This window comes from Pavona decussata, unplaced genomic scaffold (genome assembly GCF_977016875.1).
Source record: "Pavona decussata unplaced genomic scaffold, jaPavDecu1.1 SCAFFOLD_46, whole genome shotgun sequence".
NCBI lineage: Eukaryota > Metazoa > Cnidaria > Anthozoa > Scleractinia > Agariciidae > Pavona > Pavona decussata.
Genome location: NW_028145468.1, coordinates 2,139,872 through 2,161,509, shown reverse-complemented (window position 1 = coordinate 2,161,509; position 21,638 = coordinate 2,139,872). Strand labels below are relative to the sequence as shown.

At 40.5% G+C, this 21,638-nt stretch overlaps 2 protein-coding genes across 2 annotated transcripts in view; one reads left to right on the top strand and one right to left on the bottom strand.

Moving 5' to 3' along the window:
* Window positions 1-16,647, top strand: part of LOC146482450 (uncharacterized) — a 33,158-nt gene extending 16,511 nt beyond the window's left edge. The window contains exons 4-21 of the mRNA XM_085107298.1: window positions 2,893-3,060; window positions 3,821-4,054; window positions 4,619-4,936; window positions 5,495-6,025; window positions 6,289-6,450; window positions 6,756-6,971; window positions 7,371-7,784; window positions 8,802-8,960; window positions 9,455-9,598; window positions 10,544-10,705; window positions 10,996-11,674; window positions 12,031-12,230; window positions 12,589-12,628; window positions 12,979-13,050; window positions 13,544-13,607; window positions 14,121-14,213; window positions 14,879-15,076; window positions 16,079-16,647. Of these exons, the coding sequence (XP_084963424.1) occupies window positions 2,893-3,060; window positions 3,821-4,054; window positions 4,619-4,936; window positions 5,495-6,025; window positions 6,289-6,450; window positions 6,756-6,971; window positions 7,371-7,784; window positions 8,802-8,960; window positions 9,455-9,598; window positions 10,544-10,705; window positions 10,996-11,674; window positions 12,031-12,230; window positions 12,589-12,628; window positions 12,979-13,050; window positions 13,544-13,607; window positions 14,121-14,213; window positions 14,879-15,076; window positions 16,079-16,219 (3,995 nt within the window). The 3' untranslated portion in view covers window positions 16,220-16,647. The remainder of the gene's footprint in view (window positions 1-2,892; window positions 3,061-3,820; window positions 4,055-4,618; window positions 4,937-5,494; window positions 6,026-6,288; window positions 6,451-6,755; window positions 6,972-7,370; window positions 7,785-8,801; window positions 8,961-9,454; window positions 9,599-10,543; window positions 10,706-10,995; window positions 11,675-12,030; window positions 12,231-12,588; window positions 12,629-12,978; window positions 13,051-13,543; window positions 13,608-14,120; window positions 14,214-14,878; window positions 15,077-16,078) is intronic.
* Window positions 16,648-18,124: 1,477 nt separating this feature from the next.
* Window positions 18,125-21,428, bottom strand: LOC146482449 (uncharacterized). Its single transcript, XM_085107127.1, has 2 exons — window positions 21,271-21,428; window positions 18,125-20,122 (listed from the first exon to the last, which is right to left on the bottom strand). Exons 1-2 carry the CDS (start codon window positions 21,317-21,319, stop codon window positions 19,782-19,784), a joined length of 390 nt encoding a protein of 129 aa, XP_084963253.1. The 5' UTR covers window positions 21,320-21,428; the 3' UTR covers window positions 18,125-19,781.
* Window positions 21,429-21,638: the final 210 nt, after the last annotated feature.

The window sequence follows — 21,638 nt, the reverse complement described above, 5'->3', positions numbered from 1 at the left end:
GATTGGATGGACGCAATTTTCAAACATTTCACCCACAGACTCACAAATTAGTCACCTTGTAAGACATAACAAACGGCAAAACAGGAAATTAGTGCTTAATAGTTTTCTTTTCGGATTTCATCCACTCAGTCTCAAACGTTGTTAACACGGGAGGTACAACAACCGCTTTAATTGAATGGCCATTGACTTAAGCCCTTGTATAACCTATAGATAATACTACAGGAATTTAAAAATACTGCTCAGCAATCGTCATTTCTGGTCGCACGTTCGAACTCCATCCTGGCTCAGGCTATCATCGATGACTAAGAAGGCGAAGTCTCGGCCTTTTTAAAATTATCATTTATTGTGAATGAAAATTCTACCACAAAAACAAAAACCTTAAGAGAAATCCTGAATACAAGAATATAAAGATATATTGTTGTGACGTTGTAAAGTAAATAAAACCTGTCAGTCGAATGGTGGTTAAAAGTATTTTGGTGGGAAATGAAAACAACATTCTCATAGAACGGCCTCACTTTTGTCTAAAAAAATTTACAAGTATTACTCACAAAATTCTAATCGGCTAGCATCTAATTTAGCTCACACAAATTAGGTGTTCCAAAGGTAGACCTCTTTTCGCATATTTTGAAAACATTGCAATAAGCAAAGCCATGGGATACCAGTCATATTTACCTTGGATACCGCTCATGCGTAGGCCGAGTCTCTCAAAGAGATGCCACTTGAATACATTCGTTGTCCGATGATTAGTTTGTTTTTAAATTTACTCTGTTGGAAGTTGAAAAAATTTTCAGCGTAACCTTTGAGCCTTGAAATTAAATTTCGATGGTTTCTCGTATGTGTCAGTGGAATATTTAAATAAAACCATTCAAATGAAAGCAGAGTGCCAAAAAATCTGCTCTCCTGTTGAACTATTTATTACCGATGCTTTTTAGTCTCGAGGAGCTGGGTTGTTTGTCGTTATGAAGCTGTTTCTTTCTATCTGCCGACTTTCAAAAATGCAATATATTGGTACCCTCTGTCGTATACAGCTATTTCAACTGACGATATAGGATCCTAAACCCTCAAATTTTTAGGGATAAGACCAAAAGGTTGTAGAGCCGTAAACAGGAGTGCTCAACAGAGCCGATATGTAAAATATCCGCTCCTCAGGCTACATAGTGTTGTCACTAACAAGATACTTGCTGGGAAACGGGGTTTCTTCGGCCATAATTTCAGGCTTTTCAGTTCCACGTAGGTTGGGTTAAATTATTAAATGCGTTAACATTTCCCTCCGTGATTTCTGTTCTGTACGGGTGAGTCAAAGCTGAGGTTTGTAAGCTTTGCTACAAGTGCTTTCTCTTCACTAAACATCTTCATTCCAATAAGCGCACCCTGCAATGAAGAGTTTGAAGTTAGTCTTTGTTCACTGTCAAAGATCATAAATCGGTGAAGATTCAAGGTGCCGTAAAAGCTCTGTTAAGGCCGCTCTTCTCCAACACCTTTTTTTTCAGGCCTCGCGAGAAGCGGGCTCATTGCACATCTTAAACTTTGTCCAAAATTTTAACTCGTAATTAATTGACTGAGACAATGCTTCCTATGTTACAAGGTCATTTGTGCCATGGGTCTACATATTGGAGACCAGGTTTCCCTATAAAAAACGAATTAGTTGACCATGAGTTCGCTTGAGATCTTAAGTATCGTATTGAAAAGGGCGAGGGGTGGGGTGCATAACAGAGACGGGGAGGGGCGTTCATTCAAAATCTGATCTCAAAACGGGAGGCTTATTAGAGAGGTCCAAGGTGCCGGTACCATGAATTACAACTAATTACAGTCGACTCCTGATCACTCAAACCTTCAACGGAAAATGAAAAAAGTTATCGGGAGTTTAGAACAAAAGACCAGAAATAAGGAAAAAACGGTGTTAACGTGTACCTCTATTCATACAAAGCACATTTTAATCAAATTTAATTACAGAAAAGTCGATTGAAAATAGAACAATATTTTTAAATTATAAATCAGAACGTAACGTAACGTGAAACAAAACAAAGCAAAGCAGCAGGAGAAGACTAGGTGCTGCGAAATTAATACAGCAATAAAGAGAGAAAGAAGCTTACCTTTCTTCCGCTCTTCCCTCGCTTCGTGCACACGCCCAATTCCCTCTTCTCACCCCGCACGCTATCTTGGCCGTAAAAGGGAAAAAGAAACTGTTCACTTTGGTGGGTGCGAGACAACTGTAAAATGTAAAATTATATCCCTGTTTTGAAGGCTCTTTCTGTGCGTAATTTATAAAACTGAGATAGGGGTAAGGACAACATTTTTCTCAGGAATTCATCCTGCATGGCCAAATTACAACTGTCTATTCTCCCAATGTTGTTCGATATATTTGTTCAAACTGAGAGCTTCAAGACATGACCACCTGTTGACAACATCTTCTTTCCTGTAAATATCGTGAACAAATTAAAGTTTTCTGCTTTTAGCCAATGAGGGAAAATTACGAAGAATTTAGGCCATTTTTGGTGTTGGTAATTGAATTTCTTCTAAGCTCAACTCTTATCTGGAAATGTACGGTCGAAATTGCCACCATTCACCATCTTGTTTGAAAATACAACCACACGTGGCAAGTGGAAGTATAACTACTGACTCGAAATACGGCTACCCAATTCTCTTATTCCACAATGTCGTCGTCATAATGGATCTATTTTATTGACCAGTCACATTTCAGAACTTTCTCAGTCTATACTGTTCACTATCATTTGTCTGACGATTGCGTCATATATGAGTGGTCATCGCCATCCATTAACCTAGCCTATGTGATACAATCGTGAGACAAACGATTAATTTGAGCAATCATTTCAAAACATTCTGACTAACATCTTTCATGACATTAATTTAATCTTTTTGCTATTTTCATAGGAAGACATGGCAGTCAAGAAGGGTCACATTCAGGCCGAGGTGAAGGACCTCCTGGAGGAGGAGGCAATCCCGGTGGAAGACACCGGGACCCAGGTCCACCAGGGCCTCCACCTCGGGGTTCGTCGGAAGGACAACAGGGTGGTTCAAGGGAATCAGCCTCTGACCAAGGTATGTATTTTCCTCATCAGTTAGTCACGTGTAGTATAACATTTCAAGTGGGACACCCGACAATCAATGCCTGGGTACGTTAACATATGAAAGAATCAGCCCGAGACGATTGAGCGGGTAGCTCCCTGTGGAGAGGAAGGATTCATCGCTGCTGGGAAGAGGGTGGGGCAAAGCAAAAGATTAGTAGTCTAGTCGAAATGAATGAGAGTGCTAAGATACGAGATGCAGCTTATTATACCAAACACGATTATTACTGTTACGTAATATGTCCCTACGGATTACATTCCAAGCGCTAAGGACATCTAATAATTAGGAAGAGCAGGGTATTGTTTACGGTTCATTAGTGAAAGTGATTTCTGTGGTTAGCTTGGCTATCTCCTAAAAATATACTCTTTTTGTAAAAATAAATGTCAAAGTTAAGTTTCGATAATCTTGCTTGTGAAGACATACATCTAATACTAATGGTAAATTTTAATATGAAAAAAAAATACGCATATTGCAAGAAATAAATGCCCTGTTATTACACGGCTTTCTAATTGTTTTTACACCACATTTATTTTTCACTGATTTAGGATCTTAAGATTTTTTAATTTGGCAGAGCGCAGTCTGACATACTACGACTCGTCTAATACAATTTAGTATTGACACTCGTTGCAAGTAGTGCATTTTTACAACGCTGTAGTAAAATAGGTTCCTTAATGTGATGAGAAGTTGCAATGTCATAAAACTGATCTTTCAATGTACATTCTCCAAACCAAAGGACCAGTGATTCCAAGATGTTTGTTGGAAAAGAAATCAGCGTTTTTAACTGAATTCGCTGTTCTTGGATCAAGAAATAATTTCACCTCGTTTGTTCCGCACTGTGCACAAGATGATAGCTTCAGCAGTCATCAAGAGTGGCCAGCGCTCGGTTTATCATGGCAGGTAAACGGTGAAGGGCGTATGGTGGACAAAACTTTGACCAAGGGCAGGCCTAAGTGTTCCCTGAAGAAAGGTGAGACCATTTCTCATTCCTATTGGGCCGATCGGAATGGGAAGGTGTTTTCCACTTCTCCACCTTCTCTAATATGTGCCACTAAAAAATTAAGGAGAAAAGCGACTTAAAAAGAAAAACTTGGAAAATTAACCCCCGGCGTCGCGAGAACCAAAACCGAGAACCAAAATACAACAAAATACAACATCGTCATGATCAACGTCATGATGATGATGATAATGATGATGATGATGATGATCGTCATCAGGATGTTCATTATCGTCATCATCATCTGTCAGGTGACCAGAGCAATGGGCTTCTGCATCCGTCCTGTTTGTCCGTGGATGTGCGTAACGGAGGAACTCCCCTTGGTCGGCATTTGCTTTGTTGTACTCTGATTTAGGACAAATGTTCCAACCAAGGTTGTTTCTTTGTTTTTTTCACCGAACGTCACTAGATGATGCACAACTTAGTGTTCCACTGCAATCATTTGAGGGTTGTTTAAGTCGTTAATGGAACTCTCTTACTTTGCACCTTACTTAACTTTAGCTGTCACAGTCAAACTAATTATGGCTTTGTGATTAGATTTCAGGGAAATGCTTGTGTGCCTCCATGAACCAAAAGTGTTACAATGCCAGATGAGAACAACTCTTTCCATTAACAAAATTGACTTAAGTTGTCGTCCAGCGCAAGGTGACAAGTGCCGACAACATTCTCCAAGCAATGAAGGCCATTATACAACTCCAAGCCGTAACCAGTGTAATGTTACCATGGTGATCAACAATATCCGCAGTCGTTGCCAAGGGCGACGGTATTGCTTGATAAACCCTAATGAAGGGCTTCTTGGACGAGAATGTGTGAGGAAAGTGAAATACATTCTGGTTAACTTCACTTGTGATCGAGGTGAGCATTAGCTAAACTAAGACGCACTCGATCATATCTGGCCCACACGACCTGATTAACCTATTTTCTGTAGTAAGAAGCAACTAGGAGTTTGCTTCTCCCAAAGGGATGGGATGCTATTCCATCGCAGGTTTAATTTACGCCCAACAGTATGTCGCCGGTACCCATTTATACACCTGGGTGAAGATAGGCAATGTTACGTAAAGTTTCTTGCCTAAGGAAACAACACAGTAATGTAGAAATCCACCTAGCCTCGAACCCACGACTCGCCAACCACTACACCACGGCGTCTGCACCCCTGTCAAAATAATCATATTTATTTGGATCAATGATGACCAAACGCAAACGTAAACTTCAAGCTCAAACTATATTCTTGACTGGATGAGAAACGTACGATAAATTCTAAAGGCACATTTGCGTCCCTGTTCCCAGTTTTTACCTGCTTAACGTTTTAGGGAAAGTAACCATCGTTTGCAGTCTAGTTTACAGGAATACCCGGATAGCTCTACAGGTGGTGGTTAAGGAAAGTATCAGGACTTTACGCTTTTTTGTTTGCAGAAGAAACAAGAAACTACCAGCGATGGCGAAGAGCCGCCATCTGCCTTAATACTGATGATGATGATGAGACCTTCAATACTGAAGACAGTGGTGACGAATTCAGTGCCCGTGGAAGTGGTGTTGGTTCTGATGACGTCGACGGAAACGATGACGATGGCGATAATGATGATGATGATGATGATGATGATGATGATAACATTGAGAACGTCGACGACAGCGACGATGGTGACAATGATGATGACGATTTCAGTGATGACGTTGGTTTCTTAGGTGAAAGTGATGAAAACGACTTTGACACCTTTGAAGACAATATAGCTCGTTTCCGTCGCATGGGTTTCTTAACAGCTTGCGGCCTGCCGGGTAGAATGAACAGTGGCCGTAATCATCACTGGAGACCTGGACCCAGTCACCATGACCATCACCGACATCATCACCACCATCATCAACATCACTATCGTCCTCACTGTCGTCGCATCAACTGGATTCGGCAGCCTGACTTGTACAAGGAGTTCAACTTTAACCCTCCTTCAGGTAATCATGATAGTGTTTAAAATACCGATTGGCGGCTAAATGAAAGCGATCCTAGAAACAGACTACACTAATAAAGAACATTCATTGACAAAAACGGCTCAAAGAGTTAAATTGAAAATCAAACATACCTAGCATTTATAGCTATCTAAGGTTTCGCAATAGAAGGAATATTGGAGGAGGAGGAGGTAACGTACCAGGCACATCATTCTGTTTGGTTGTTTGTTTATCTATTTATTTATTTATTTATTTATTTATTGACTTAGTTTGTCCAAGTAATCAACCGATGCAATCGAATTGTAACCCAAGGCTCTGTCACCTTGTGAAGTGTGAAGGAGGGGAAGAGGTTAGTTGTAGAATCAACCCATGTGGTACCTGCCGACCGGAATGCTATAGCGCCAATGGAAACGAAGCACGGCCTCCAAGAGGTAAGCTAAGCTAAAAAAAGATAATTCAGCCTACGCTCTAGGTGAAATCCCCTTCTTGTGAGATAGTAAAGTTAACGCTCTTAAGGTCCTGTCAGTGAAGTCGAGAGAGGCGAGAAATTAGCGGTCATTGGTCAGTCTAGACTGAGGTACCTGATGTCATCAAAAGAACAAGCCATGAAAAGGGCGATTTTGGTTTGACCTTATAGTTTCCACATCCATATTAGCGGTCCTTTTTTATCCGCCACTAGCAATGCGTAGCAACGATCATCGGTGTGACCCATATGATTTTCTGTGATATTTTTCAGCACTTACTAAATGTGAGTATAAACGACGGCTGGAAATGAAATACCTCTGGTTCGATGACATCAAACTTGTGCCAAAGTGCAATGAAGACGGAAGCTTTGCTGAGATCCAGTGTTTCCCCGACGCAGAAGTGTGCTGGTGCGTTGATGAACATGGACAGGAGAGGAAAGGGACTAGGCAGAGAGGAAAACCAACAAGCTGCAATTCTACCGGCGCAGGTATTATTTATACACCATACAGTTAAATTACGTTATCTCGCTAGCACGTCATAGGACATTTCCAACCTCTCTAGAATGGAAAAACGTTCCTCGTAAACACTTGACAATGTGTAAAGTATTTTGCCACTGGATGTCCTGAAACCTTGCTTTTTGGAAAGGCCTCTTTGCCACCGGAGATGCTGATGCTGGAGCTATGCTAATGTTCGCCACCGTATAGCGAGTGAATGAACATTGAGAATAAAAGAAAGAAGTTTCCAATGTTCAAAATTGATTAGTTTACATACAGTCCAGTTCCAATGTAGGGCCGGATAAGGAGGAGATCGACCCTTTCAATCCCCCTATCACAGAGATTATCGCTATATTTTAAAATTATTTGTTTTTTACGTTCATTTCATTTAGTTTTGTCGCCCTGTCAATCGGCCCAACTAAATACCAGGAGCCTGAAGAAACACCTAAGAAGAATGGCAGCCATCTACAACGATACAGCAAGTGATTTAAAATCTAAAGCTAAAAATTTAACCCAGCGGATGCAACACCACCCTGTGGTTGTTCCACAGAACCAGAGTGGCCAGCAGCGGAACGTCGCCAAACGTCTCATGTCCCGTGCAAAGGTCTGCCGCATACTTTCACGACAGACACGATGGATGGAGAGGTATTTTAAAGAGCCGAAGTGTGGAGCAGATGGAAACTTCGAAAGAATGCAATGTGACCCTAGGCCTTCTGGAAAGAAATGCTGGTGCGTTGATAAAGAGGGGAAAAGGATAGGATTCAGGGCAGATCCTGACAGGCTTAACTGTTCCAAGACTTACGGAGGTAGGAGAAAATGTTAAACCCAGGTAAACGACACAGGACTTTGAGGGCCGTTGTTTAATTGGTCTTAAGCTCTCATGAGTTGTTTGAGACCGTCCTGGACTGTCATGAGCTCTCCAATCTCGTTTGAAGGGCTTGTTTTGAATCGATGAAAAGTTCAAAATTTCACCGTTGCGCTTTCCTTTGAAGAACTTATGTTGCTGATTGACACTGAAGTATCCGAAAGATGTCTTCTAAAGTTGAACGTTGTGTCCTTGTTTTGAAATGTCTGATATCCATTTTATCGATACGAAAATTCGGTAACACTAATTAATCTATTGGGATCTATTGAAATCCAAACTCTAGACTTCATTTGACTTTAACTGGAAAACACTCTTTGTAATCCACTGTAATCATGTTGACTACTGGAACTGAGTGTTGCAGTTGTTATTGTTGTTGCAGAATTCTTACGCGCTCTTCAGATCTCGTTTGATTATCGTCAAGTTTTCAATGGAATCGAAGAACACTACATATACTGACTAGCTCTTGTGCTCTCTGTAAAGGAATTAAAATATCTTCAATTCAACGGGATCGACTGCCGTCCAAACTCTGGCTCTCATCTGACCTTAACAGTCATGCGCCCTCAATGACCCTTAAGGGATGTCGTGCTCTCTCCAAACCAAATCTCATTCGAATATGAATTTAACTCAATGAAAATTTCAAACTCGCCCTCTTGACAAGCTCTCCTTTGAAGGGTTTGAATCTCTAATTTATTGAGATTAATTCAAGTCCAACTCTAGTCTCCCGCTTTATCTCTAACATCCGGCGATTCCCATTGGACTGATTAGCAATCGGTGTCTGAGCGGTACTCACATAGGGCTTCGCAACATTCGTAACCTGTAAAAGTGTATGGATTTATGATGTAGCTATAAATTAGGTTTGAATAGTATATTTTGACCTGTTAGGTTTTACTCATGTTTGGTAGCACCTACTGTAGTAGTTATCTTTTAAGATATATCATGTGCATTTGCATGCAAACAGGGCGACAACGTAATTGCCCTCCGGTAACAGCCCATGATGCAGCCCAATCGCGAGTAAAGGCGTGCCAACGCGATAACGACTGCTCAGATTCAAAGGTTTGTTGTAAGACCCGCCATGGAAAAAAACACTGTGTGGATCCACCTCCAAAAATGCCACCAGGTATGTTATACCTCTAACGGTACCAGAGTGCGAAGTTATGATTTGTTCTCTCAAAACATTTAAATTCAACTGCTGCCACATGTATATGAGATTACCACGCAGTTGCTTTCATGTAAGGAAGAAACGTTCCATTTTTAACAGGTATTTAAAAGTTGAACGGCCTTCGCAACTGACGACAGCATTAAACTACCTCAAAGGAAATAACTACTACCCTGGCTTTAATTTGAATCGCCAGATTTTATCCACAACTTGATTTGAAACTTAGCTTATACAGAATAATGAACTCAGTACCCGAAGACGGTGAAATTAGTGTGTTATACCTTTCATTTCTTTACATAGTAGGAATTATAAAGTTAAACCTAGCACATCTTCAAACATTACAACAACCATTTACATCACAATTAATTCTCACCACCTTTCTCTGTTTGGGGATGAAATTATAGCTTCGTGTGACTCATTGTTTGAAAAATTAAAGGCATTTCCTGTTCGTTAAGTTAAACCAGGAAGGTGTCCTGTTGTACCACTCTCTGTCAACTTCAACTGCACCTCCAGCTGCAAGTCCGATGCAGACTGCATGGGTAACATGAAGTGTTGCTATCTAGGATGCGGGAAGAAATGCATGCGTGCCATTATGCCAGGTAAGAGCTGCTTAGCTACATGCCCATCAGTCAGTCAGTCAGTCAGTCAGTCAGTCAGTCAGTCAGTCAGTCAGTAAGCCATCCAATCAGTCAGTCAGTCGAACAGTCGATCAATCGGTCAATCGGTCAGTCGGTCAGTCAGTCAGTCAGTCAGTCAGTCGATCAATCGGTCATTCAATCAGTCAGTCAGTCAGTCAGCCAGTCGGTCGGTCGGTCGGTTGGTCGGTCGGTCAGTCGGTCAGTCGGTCAGTCGGTCAGTCGGTCAGTCGGTCAGTCGGTCAGTCGGTCAGTCGGTCAGTCAGTCAGTCAGTCGGTCAGTCGGTCAGTCAGTCAGTCAGTCGGTCAGTCGGTCAGTTGGTCAGTTCAGTCAGTCGGTCAGTCAGTCAGTCAGTCTGTCAGCCGGTTAGTCGATCAGTCGGTCAGTTTGTGAGTCAGCCTTTCGGTCTAGTTAATCAGTCTGTCAGTCGTTAAAATGTTGGTGTACATGCCTCTCACTTCGTAAGTCCAAATGAACGAGGCCGTACGAAAACATTATTTGTAAGCTTGCGCTGCGTGTGAAATAGCGTATGGCTGAACGCCCGTATAGCGAAAATCAGCCTACGTTGGGATTCGAGCCCATGGAAAATATCTTGACTGAAACTCCGTCAGATCCCCAGTTAGTCTGTCGGTCTCCCAGCCTTTCAATTTGTTGGTCTGACCCCACAGCCTTTAGTTTCTCTCTCCCCAATCTCCCTTCATTTTCGTTCCTCTCGCGCGCTCCTTCGCGTTTCCCGCGGTACACTGAGACCCTCTGGAACAGCCTCTACAGCCCTATGAGCCTCGCTCATTCAGTCTATAATTGTCTACCGATCCGTCACTCTGCCAGCCTACCAGTTAAAAAGAGATCGTTCGCATTGTTTTGTTTGTTACTTTATTTGACTTTGCAATTGGGTTCTTTATTAACAGTGTGTCCCAAAGACAAGCCATTCAAGCTGTGTATCTATGACAAATGCCTTTCGTCACCCGGTTGCCCGAACCACCCCTCGGCCCGTTGCCGCATGAATTACTGTGGAGAATGCAGTGCCGAATATTTTGATGAAAATGATCGCAAAATAGACTGCAATAGTGGTAAGCAGGTTTTATTTTTGCGACTATGCTACTTGGAAGGGGGGGGGGGGGGGGATTTTCAATCTCATTCAGTTATGAAATAAAAAAAAAAATGATTTTTCGGTTTTTAATCCTTGTTAATCTGTTTTAGCCATCACAGCGTTCCCAAACGCCGTGCAATGCCGACTAGGACTGATATTTTTCACCGTAGACTGATTATGAGAACCAAAGAAATGAAAAAGAGAAATGCTCAAAACAACATGATTTCTACTTCTATTAAAATACACATTTGTTTTATTTTGGCCGTGTAGCAACCAAATGCCAGAGACAGAGGCATGCGGCGATAGAAACCTACAAGAGGAAGTTCCTTCAAGTCTTCAATACTATGCCAGAGCGCCTTCCAGGAGCACGACACAACCAATCCAGAGGGGAAAGGCAAGGCGGCCAGCATTGGAATAGCCGTGGCGAGGGTCCAAGCAGGGAACCAGGCGGTGAAGGCCAAACAAGAGGGCGTCGTCCAAGTGGAGGAAATCAGGGAAATGGATTTGGAGGGTGGCAAAATGGGTTGCTGAGGGGTAGTCAGAACGCAAGGCAACGCGGTGGCCATGGCGGTGAATCGGATGGCGCCCAAGGTGGAGGACATGGGAGAAATCATGGCGGGGACTCTGGAGCACATCAAGGAGGGCAGTTATCAGGAATGGGAACGCGAGGTGCAGGCAGCCATGGTGGAGGGGGTAGCCATCGAGGAGCAGGTGCAAGTGGAATGCAGCAGGGTGGTCAGGGAAGACACAACGGTGGAAATTGGGGAGGAATGGCGGGGAGAGGTGGAGGCAGCCGCGCTGAAGGACATCGGGGTGACCAAGGTAGAGGCAATGGAGGACATCAAGGTAGTGGCCGCGGAAGGGATGGTGAAGGAGCAGGTCCATGGCAGCGGGGTAACACAGAAAGGAACCGATTTAGACAACAAGGACAAAACGGAAGACACAGAGGGTAATTTATAATTCCAGGTCAAAAGTTATTTCCCCACTTTTATGCTTCTCAGATTGCTATTATTCCACTCCTACCACAATGCCTACTTATCTTCTAAGATTTTTGTTATAAATTCTTGCTTAAAAGTGTTTCACCATTGTTTTACTTTCCACGATTTCATTTGTTTCATTATCATACCATTTTATTTTTCCTTGTTGCAACCAGCTAGACTAAAAATGTTTTCATTCTCCTATTACTTTGCTAACAAATTTTAATTCATTTATATTTTTGCATTCATTCATGCTACAATTTCTGTACTCCAAGTTTATAATCTGGTCAAATTTTGATATTAGTACTTCTCTTCATCCCATATACAGTCAGCAGCCGGACCTCGGTGTATTCATTCCTGAATGTAATCCGCAGAATGGAGCCTTCCTGGCAGAGCAGTGTAACGCCACATCCGGTGTGTGCTGGTGTGTGGATACAAATGGAGAAGAGAAACCAGATACGCATGCGTTAATGAACCAAGAGAGAAGAAACTGCAGCAAATTTGACAACAAGTCTAACGTTGCCGGTGGTGAGTTGTTAACCCCGCGTTAATGTTCCAGCGCGGAATTTTGGCCAATATATTTGTTGTTCCAACCGTGTTGAAACGTTTACCACCCTTTATTGGATGATGTGGGACCATCCTTTGTTTGCTTGAATGTTTTTTTTTTAATTAAATATTTTCGTTGACTTAATGATGTTAGAAATTTCATCGTTTGAATCAAACAAAATTATATTGTGCATTCTGGCAAACAATTTGGAGACGTTCAGCCTGGATTTTTATTCATTGTGTTTTTCCAACTACAAGTTTTCCAAGTTAACTCTTCAGTTAAAGGATTACATTAAAATGAACTACGTTTGATTTTGTTGTGGAATTTCTCATTTTTAAGGTGAACTCGGGGAAGAGAAAAAAGGACACAAGAAAAAAAGGCAAGTATAAAATTCAGCTGTCCCGCCTTTAATTTTAATTTCGTTTCCATTTTTCTCATTCAGTCACTTTAAATTTGTCTCATGTAAATTGGTTGAGGTGTAAGTCTAGTATCCACATACTTATTGTGATAGCATCTACAGTAAAGCTTGGGCGAATTTTCAAAATTGAATCTGGATTTTTTTTCTTTTCTAACAAAAGCGTCGTTTGCGGTGGAAACGTTAACTCAGATTTAGGAAAGGAGTCAGTGATAACAACAACTAGAGAAAAGCTCTAACACTGGAATATTCATTTGATCTGACTATCTTTGCGCCTAACAAGTTTCTTTTGCTTTTTTTCTCCGATCCTTCAGGGTGGCGAGATTGAAGATCACTCTGAAGGGAAATTTTGATGACGTAGAGGAGAAGAAGGAACAATTTATCAGGTAAGAGTCCACATTCGTCTGTAGTATAAAGTAATTATGAAATACAACAAGGAACTCTACATGCCTGGATGTGAACCTTGACATACCCCCATTTTTAAACTGTTGCTAATTAACAAGCCGGAACGCAGCCAAAAGTTCAACCTACCGTAACTTATGTGTGGTTCCCACCATCGTTCCTACTTAAAGTTCTGACCTCAGTTGTTCGATTCAAAGCCAAGATAACTTTACACAGTGAATAACTCGCAACCCGCGTTGGAAAAATTGTTCTTCAACAAATTAATCCGTTGGATAAATCGTGCCTGTGCTTGGAATAAAATGGTGGTAGATTGTTTCATTGTGTTACTCCCGTTTTCGTGATCTGGCAGACGACAGGTTACTTAGATATTTGGGCAGGCATCGAATCGTTACCCTGGTTTAACGTTATTTATTAGATAACAGCTGCAATAAGTTTTCCACGAAACTAACCACGGAAAATGTTCCTCTTTACCAAAAGCCACCTGAAGGAGAAAGTTGTCAGCATCTGTAACTGCAAGAAAGAGCAAATCCAGAATGTTGAGGTGAATGTTTGTTTTTTTTCCCTCATTTTCAAAGACATAAAACAAAAAAAGTCGTTTAATGTCTTTCATCTCCGTGGAACGGCGGTGGTGTAGTGCCTCTGGCGTTGGACCAGTTCGAACGGATGATCAGAGTGTCAGTGTTTGAACGAAAGTTTTTGCGGACATCGTCGTGTTGCCTTCTTAGACAAGAAACAGTTTCTCTCCCAGTCTACCCAGTTGCATGAGTAGGTACCGAGGGTAACCTTGTTTTAAACCAGTAATACTCCGAGTAGTTGTCTCATTCCACAGAAAATGGGTTACGGTCTGCCGCAACTGTATATTTGGATGCATCAGTCTCGCCAAGCTAACTGTTAATCGGGGTTTCATTCATGATATATCATAGAGAATCAGAAAATTCCAGTGAATTTAAGTGCAAGTTAAACAGATGTCAGCGGAAAGAGAGTTAACGTTAACGTTAGAGGAAACGTTAACTTACCGATTGTTAATTTGCATTCCTTAATTTTGTATTGTCAGATCTGGCGAGGAAGCATCAAAGTCAAATTTGAAATTGTCGAGGACGTCGAATCGGGTTCACTTGAAGAAAGCGTGGAGCTAATACACGGAGAGGTTTGTGGTTATGTTTGCTTAATCTTGCCACATGACCAGCCTTTATACATAGTCAGACCTATGGGATATTTCCTGTCTAAAACGTAAGGATGCAGCACGTTACAGGGTTGGTTCCAAACTCAACTCTGGAGTGAGGCAAGATGACTATAGATCTTTCCTTTTTATTGTACTTGCAAGAAGAGCTGTTTGTAAGTATATGCTTTACAAATTAAGTGCCTCAAACCAGTCCTTTACGTCTCAGTAGATGTGAACGTTCACAAAAATGAAAGCTATTAAGAAGCACTTTAATTCCGCTGTTCAAAGTATGTTTAAGTTTTGTGTCTTGAATGAAAGCTTTAGCATTTAACAGTACCAGCCTCACATGGTGATGTTTATTGCGTTGTTCAAGGTGGTTCTAACTCGACGACATTAAAGCTTAATCTAGCAATACAATCTGCGGTACTGTTTATTGTTTTATGAAGTGTTTCCAACTCTTGGACATTCTGTTGGCTGTTTTCAGAATACCACGTATTCCACGGTAAAAAGTCTACAGCATTTGAATTGTCCATTTGTTCCTTTGTCACACTTAGAAATTTAACATGTAACGCACCAATCACGTCCAAATAAATAATCTATTTTTTTAGTCATTTTATCTTGCTTTAGTTTCGTATTCACTGTTTCATCAGGTGAAAGCTAAGAAGTTTGTGATCAAGTTTGAGGGGAAGGAATACCATTCTGATGGCGCTTTTGAAGCTCACCTGACCTATCTCCATGGCAAAGAGAACGCTGAACACACTCGCCTGTCACTGGCTGAGATCATTGCTATTGGTTCCTCCGCTTTCGTTTCGCTGTTGGGGTCAGCAGTGTTCATCTGGAAGTGCTATGTATGTACAGTAACATAGTCATGTATTTCAAAATGATAGCACCGTTGTGTAGTGGCATTTAATTTTTTCTTTTGACCCTTCTTATAATAATTACGTTTTTGGTTGAAAACCATTCCTTTTTGATACTGTAGGGTAGAATTCCTAGACGGTGGACTCAATCTGGAAAGGTTAACGGTTTTCCTGGAACCACGCGAAGTTTTACTAGTCAATTGCTATATACGCCAAAACAATCAATACGATTTTTCACATTCTCTGATTGGTCAATCCAAATAGCTTTATTGTACTACATTTGAGAACGATTTTCGTCTGCCTTTTCCAATATAGACGCATTTTTAACCCTTGAGGCCCCAAGATCAACCTAGATGCTGTCATTTCTGTTCTCTCTAATTGGGAGAAAATGAAATAGATAATAATAAAGACACGATGAAAATTTTTCCGAGAATCGAACCCACGACTTCCAGTTACTAGTTTGGAATCACCCATAGCTCATTGGTTAGAGCATCCAGACTAATTACTGAAAGGTCGTGGGTTGGGTTCCTGCTGGGGGATCGGAAATTTTAGTTTTTCGGCGAGAATTTTCATCTTTTATTATTATTATCTATTTTATTTTTATAGCATTGGGTGGTTAGCTGGTCTACTAGTTGGGAGAACTTACTTTTGAAAATAACGAAATTTCATCTTTGGTGATTATCTTATTTATTCTCATGACCTGCACGGCTTGAACAAGAAATTATACTGTAAGAAGAAATTAGATGGTGGTCACTGTTGGGGGCGACCTGAACCCGGTTTGCAACGCCGGGAGGGTCGAGAGGACAAAAGAACGAACAACAGAACAATGCTCCCATCCTTAAAAAACAATACAGCCGCAGGTTATCGGAGTCCAGTGAAAATAGAGCTTTTGAAAGGTGCAGGTCTACTGCACTGTTGGGGGCTGAAATGTTGGTGACTTTGGTTTGCCTAGCTGATTAACCAGAATGTCTTTTTCCTTGCCACGTCATAAAGGGCCGATCAAAGAAGGAACAACCCGAAGGCTGGTCAGACATGGTCAAGGAGAAACCTCCTGAGGTGCAGTACAACATGCCGGAGTCGAAACCGCCGACCAACGGTGTCAAGATAAACCCGCAAACTTCGATCCGTATTTAATCATTTGTAGTTTGTACGGTGTCAGTTGCACAACAAATGTTACTGTGTTAAGTAGATGTTGCGCCTTAAGTAACGTAAAATAAAGCTACCCGCAAATATATTGTTCTTAGTTCAATCCTGTACGGTTGTCAATACAATTTGTAGGCTGTAGTTTTGTAGCGTCTTACATTAAATAGTTCTGTAGCGCATCTACATTGGTTTCAAGACATGTGTGCTCGACATGTGGGTGGCTAAACCACTCGCAACTTGGCCTCATTAGCCATGTGTGCGCACAAACGTTAAGGCAGTGTGAATGCTAGTAGTGCAAGTCGATTACGAAGGATAAGAAAAGGATAACAGTAGATCTTAGTTTTTCATACTATTTAAGCTGAGTGTGCTTTTTGTGACTAGATTTGTTGTTTGTTAAATAAAATGTCTTCAGCAAAGAATCAAGTTTGCTATACTCTGATCAATTTCACAGCCAACAGGAAACCACCAAAACTGGTTTCTGTCTCAAGGTAACCAACAAAAGGACTCCACACCTGTTTTTCATTTGTTCAAAGTAACCCGGCCATAAAATTGATACTTTGCTTGACGGGAGGAGGGGGCGTGCGTAGTTGCTTACCACGTCAAGAGCATTAGCAAACAAAGGAAACAATTAGAGACAGACAGAGGAAGAGAGAGAACTCCAGTGCCGATGACTCTTAAATACCACAATAGACCGATTGCCTCTTACACGACTTACCAACACCTCACTAAGGATACCATAGGTTTCGATTAACACTGCAAGCAACATATTCGTTCTTAGTTCATCTGTTATTGGTGCCTTATGACAACTGTTTCCACAAGAGAAAATAATAATGTCAGTGTTCTCTTGCATTCCATTTTCGCTAACTTTTTTTCAAATATCTCTTAACCCTAGCTAGACCGAGGAGGGGGGGGGGGGGGGGAAGGACGTGGGGGCACACCTTTGCACCTGAATATCATTTTGATATGTGAGCAAACGACATGAGACTTCACGACTTTTTCAGACATTTATCTGATAACAACTGGATAAGGTTGGTTATTGTTCATTAACTTTGATGTTACTATAGTAAGCAATTTTTGACAGGCGCTTTTTCCACAAAAAGGAAAAGTTCTTTTTTAAGTGAAGAAAAACTATTTTTCTTACGCCGTCGTTACGCTTTTAGCTGATATCAGTTCTGGTTTATTGGTTTTGATAACTTTTCGCTTAATTTTGGCGCTTTCCTGAAGTTCTGGGGAAGTCCAGAAATCCAAGATTGCTGCCATTTGGCAATCATGACGTAATTACCACGTAATATGATGTCATCACTTCTCGTTGCCGATCCCAAATGAAACATCTTTGGATGTACTATTTATTCTCAAATTGTTATTGTCATAGGTTTAATGGAAGGCCCCAGAAGACGAAAAAAGACCAGATTTAGAAAGGGTTCATTCAACGTTTTTGCCGTACTCACATTAAGTAGTTAAAATGAATCATGTTGGAGCCATTAAAACAGTCAGTTATTGAAACTTTTGGAAGTGAGAAAATATATGTTAAATTTAAGTAAAACCCTATTCATCTAACAAAGTTGTCTTTGGCTAAAACGTAACAACCACAGATTGAAACTGTTTTGAGAGATTGAGTCATGTCTTGTTTATTATAGAAGCATTGTTCTTAAACTGAAGTTTACAATTTCGCCAAGAAAATTTATTACCGTTGACCTTAATTCAGAGTCAGCTTATTCTGACCCCCAGGGGGATTATTATTATTATTATTATTATTTTTTTTTTTTTTTTTTTTTTGCTTTGCCTAAATTATTAGAGAGGGGGACTTCAAAATAGTGGGGTGGGGGGAGGGCTTATTTTAAATCTTTTTACAAATTTACCACACAACTAACTCAAACATAGCACTAATGGTATACCTAACACAAATGCAATGTCATGTTTACTAGAACACAATATTACGTCTGCATATTGAAGAGCAACAGACCAACTGTATAATTACCCAAATCATCCGGTACGGGTGATGCTTTGTCTTTCATTGTCCTTCTGTTTACATGTTTATATAGTTAGAGGACAAAAGAATGTTAACTGTAAATTGCAGATAACATCGACCTGATCGTGACACATTGAGACGGCTTAAAGAAACGAATATACCAGAAAACCTTTCAAGCATTGCAGCTGTCTCGGTGAACAGCGCTGAGACACCACCCTCAGAGCAAATATAACGTAAAAGTGTGAGAAGAATGTAAGATAAACGAATTCTTTTATTAAAAATCCCATCCTTAGAATGTTCAATGAATGAAAAGCTCATTGTTATCACACTGATCACACAAACGATATGAAATATTAGACACCACTGATTTCTTTAAAACTTTAGCAATTCATGATCAGCTCAATCAAAATGAATTTTCATCCCGATATGCGCACACTGATTTACATTGACGCATGAACTGATCGGGAAAAGTTGCACGTTAAGTAATTTCTTGTCGCAAGGCACGAAGAAAAAGAGAACCTGGGAGATCACGGGAAACGTCATGCGGTGTTGTCTTAAACCAAAACTAGATCTTTCACCCATACTACTTCAAAAATTACGTCGGTCAGTTCTACAAGTATATTTAAATTAACATATGCGATGCATCAGTAAACATACTGAGGTAAAATATCCAAACAATGTATACTGGCAAAATATTTATCTTGAAACGGTTGGTTGATGTTGTAACTGAGACATAATGAGGCCAATTTTTGGGATTCTTTCTTAGACTTTTTTTTTCTTGAAAAGATCATCTGATGACGAGAGGCGTAACTTGTTAAGTCATTGTGGCGTAAGCTGTACATCTAGTAATTAGTACAAACCTAGGCTTCGCTCAATGTCGTTATAATTGGCTCAATTTTTGTACTATTTTAACATAAAAAAAAACTTTGGAACGTAAAAATGTAAGACACTTTTGATTTTACAACACATGTTTCGGATGCTAACTACATCATATAATAATAATAATAATAATAATAATAATAATAATAATAATAATAATAATAATAATAATAATAATAATAATAATAATCTTTTATTAGGAAACTTCCGGTCACTTAACGTGGTTTTCAGAAAAGTCCTATATCTATCATCCATCATCAAGATAAGGGGGATTGCTCCTAAGATTAATTGTGTTGCTGAGTCGGTGGGAGAGTGGAAAAAATACTTGGTTCTATTAACTGGGTTGATAAGGTAATTTGACCACTACAAAGAGATTCGAGAGCTGACATTTCGAGCGAAGCTTTGGTCAGAGCGAATCGAGGGATTAACATCCATGATCAGTTGTACAAATACAAAACCACTAATGGTTGTGATATAAAGGTATAGTTTAGTATATTTGACTGAGTAACAATAGAACCCTAAAGAAAGGAAGGAAAACACTCGCGTTCTTATATTAAATTTTACAATTTCGATAATTTCTTATCTATTAATGTTCAATTGTTACAATTTTCGAAACGAACCGTCCTTAAGCTATAATTAAGACCTTAAAAAAGGGTGAAGCCCATCTTCAAACACCATCCATGCCTCTAACCCTGAGAGCGCTATTTACTTCGTTACAAAAATCATCACCACGAAACCGCTTGCTGCTACAAGCCTGCTGAGTCCAATATATGAGCCTGCGTTGCACATGTTTTCTTCACAACAATGTACCTCACAGTCTGATGGTCCGAGATGAGACTTGCAAACAGGGTTGTTTTCCTTTTGGCAGAAGGATTTCGGTCCACAGCCCTTTGCATATAATTTTATGGTTTCGTCGTTGGTCGAATAGTGGGCCTTGTAGCACCTTGCATCACTTCCGGAACAAGTTACTGTTGTTGAACGTTGAGCACTGTTGCACTGTTCCCATGACTCTGTACTGGAACATTTGTGGCAATTCAAGCCAAGAACTACAGCGAATAATAAAAAATATAGGACATGTCAGTTACGGCTTTTTGTCTTTTAAAAACTACATATAAACTCGTGTCAAGGCAAAACAGCTCTGTATCTTTGTCTGAAGTAAACCAACGCTATATAATTATGTAATTTTAGATAAATCTGCTTTCATCTCAATACTGTTAATCTTTCGTAATAGACCACCTTTCCCGGAAGTGAGCCTGGAGTTCATCCCGACTGCATTCGCTCTCCATAATAAACTGCGTTTATTGCCTTGTCCGGTGAAGTCATTTGCCCAAAATCAAGGCATAGTTCCGCATGAAGTCCCTCAAAACAAATGAAAATTGGCGAAAGAACGCACGAAATTAAAGAGCGACGGTTTCTGGCTTGCCTCGGTACTGACAAATGTCGTCTGTTTAAAACTATGAATACCAAATACAAAGCTACTGTTTGTCTTAGTCAACAGATATTGACCTAGCTAACGCGTTGAACGTTGCTTTCGATTCTTCTAACTGTTTACATGTTTACATTACATGTTTATTTTAAATTTACATCGACCATAAACTGCAGACGGGCAAACCATCACTGAACCATGTACGACACGACAAAGCAACTAATATGGCCCGGTCCAGACGCCGTACTTCACATGAGCCGAATCAAATGCATAAATTATAGCAAATCCGCAAGTTTCTTCAGTCATAATATGCTTCAGTGCATTAATTTGGCTGAATTTAAAAGTTCAGCCGGGATTAATAATTTCTGTCAGTCTAAATTCGATTTCGATTCGGCTCATGTGAAGTACGGCGTCTGAACCGGGCCTTACATGAACCACGATATATGTATAAATCATTTGGAAGACAGCGATTTTTACATCGCATCAGTCAATCGCCTGAGACTCGTTGACTCGGTGAGCAGCTCAAGACTAGCTACAAAGCAAAGACGATGCAGAATGAAAATACCTTAAAAGAAATTCCTGATCATCAGAACTTACGAAATAACGATAATCAAGGCATAAAAGCTCATCTTCATCACTTAAAAAGTCCTTAAAGCGAACGAAATACTGCTGAACGATATATGTAAGCAAATGAACTTTAAATTTACTGATTATAGCTAGACTCGTCTGATTTGCATGTCAACGCATTTTAGTAATTAATCGACTTACCGCAAGGAATGAAGACAAAGAAAAGGGAAACAGTCACGGGGAACTTCATGTTGATCGTCTTGACGTGAAAGCACAAGGCGCAGCCAGCACGGGAGTAAATTTGACCTGAATTCTGTCAAAATGCAGCGTATATCGATCTTGTTGGTTCAACACGTTCGTGACTGCAATCTCGTACCCAGAGTCCTCAGGCTCTTTTGTCAGCGGTTGGTCCGAGAGACTGGAGAATTCGAAAAACGGGTATTGAAATATTTTATTGGCTGCCCCTTTACGGTTTGAATTGTTTTACCGCAGAAATACTGCGGTAATAAAATTCCAGTTCCCCCATGCCGGAGTCTCTCCTGGCGACCAACCGGTGGCCAAAGAGCCTG

Coding starts and splice junctions, on each gene's coding strand:
- LOC146482449 (XM_085107127.1), bottom strand. CDS start 21,319: ATGAAGTTCCCCGTGACTGTTTCCCTTTTCTTTGTCTTCATTCCTTGC. Junction 20,123..21,270: donor CTTTGTCTTCATTCCTTGCG/GTAAGTCGATTA, acceptor TATTCGCTGTAG/TTCTTGGCTTGAATTGCCAC.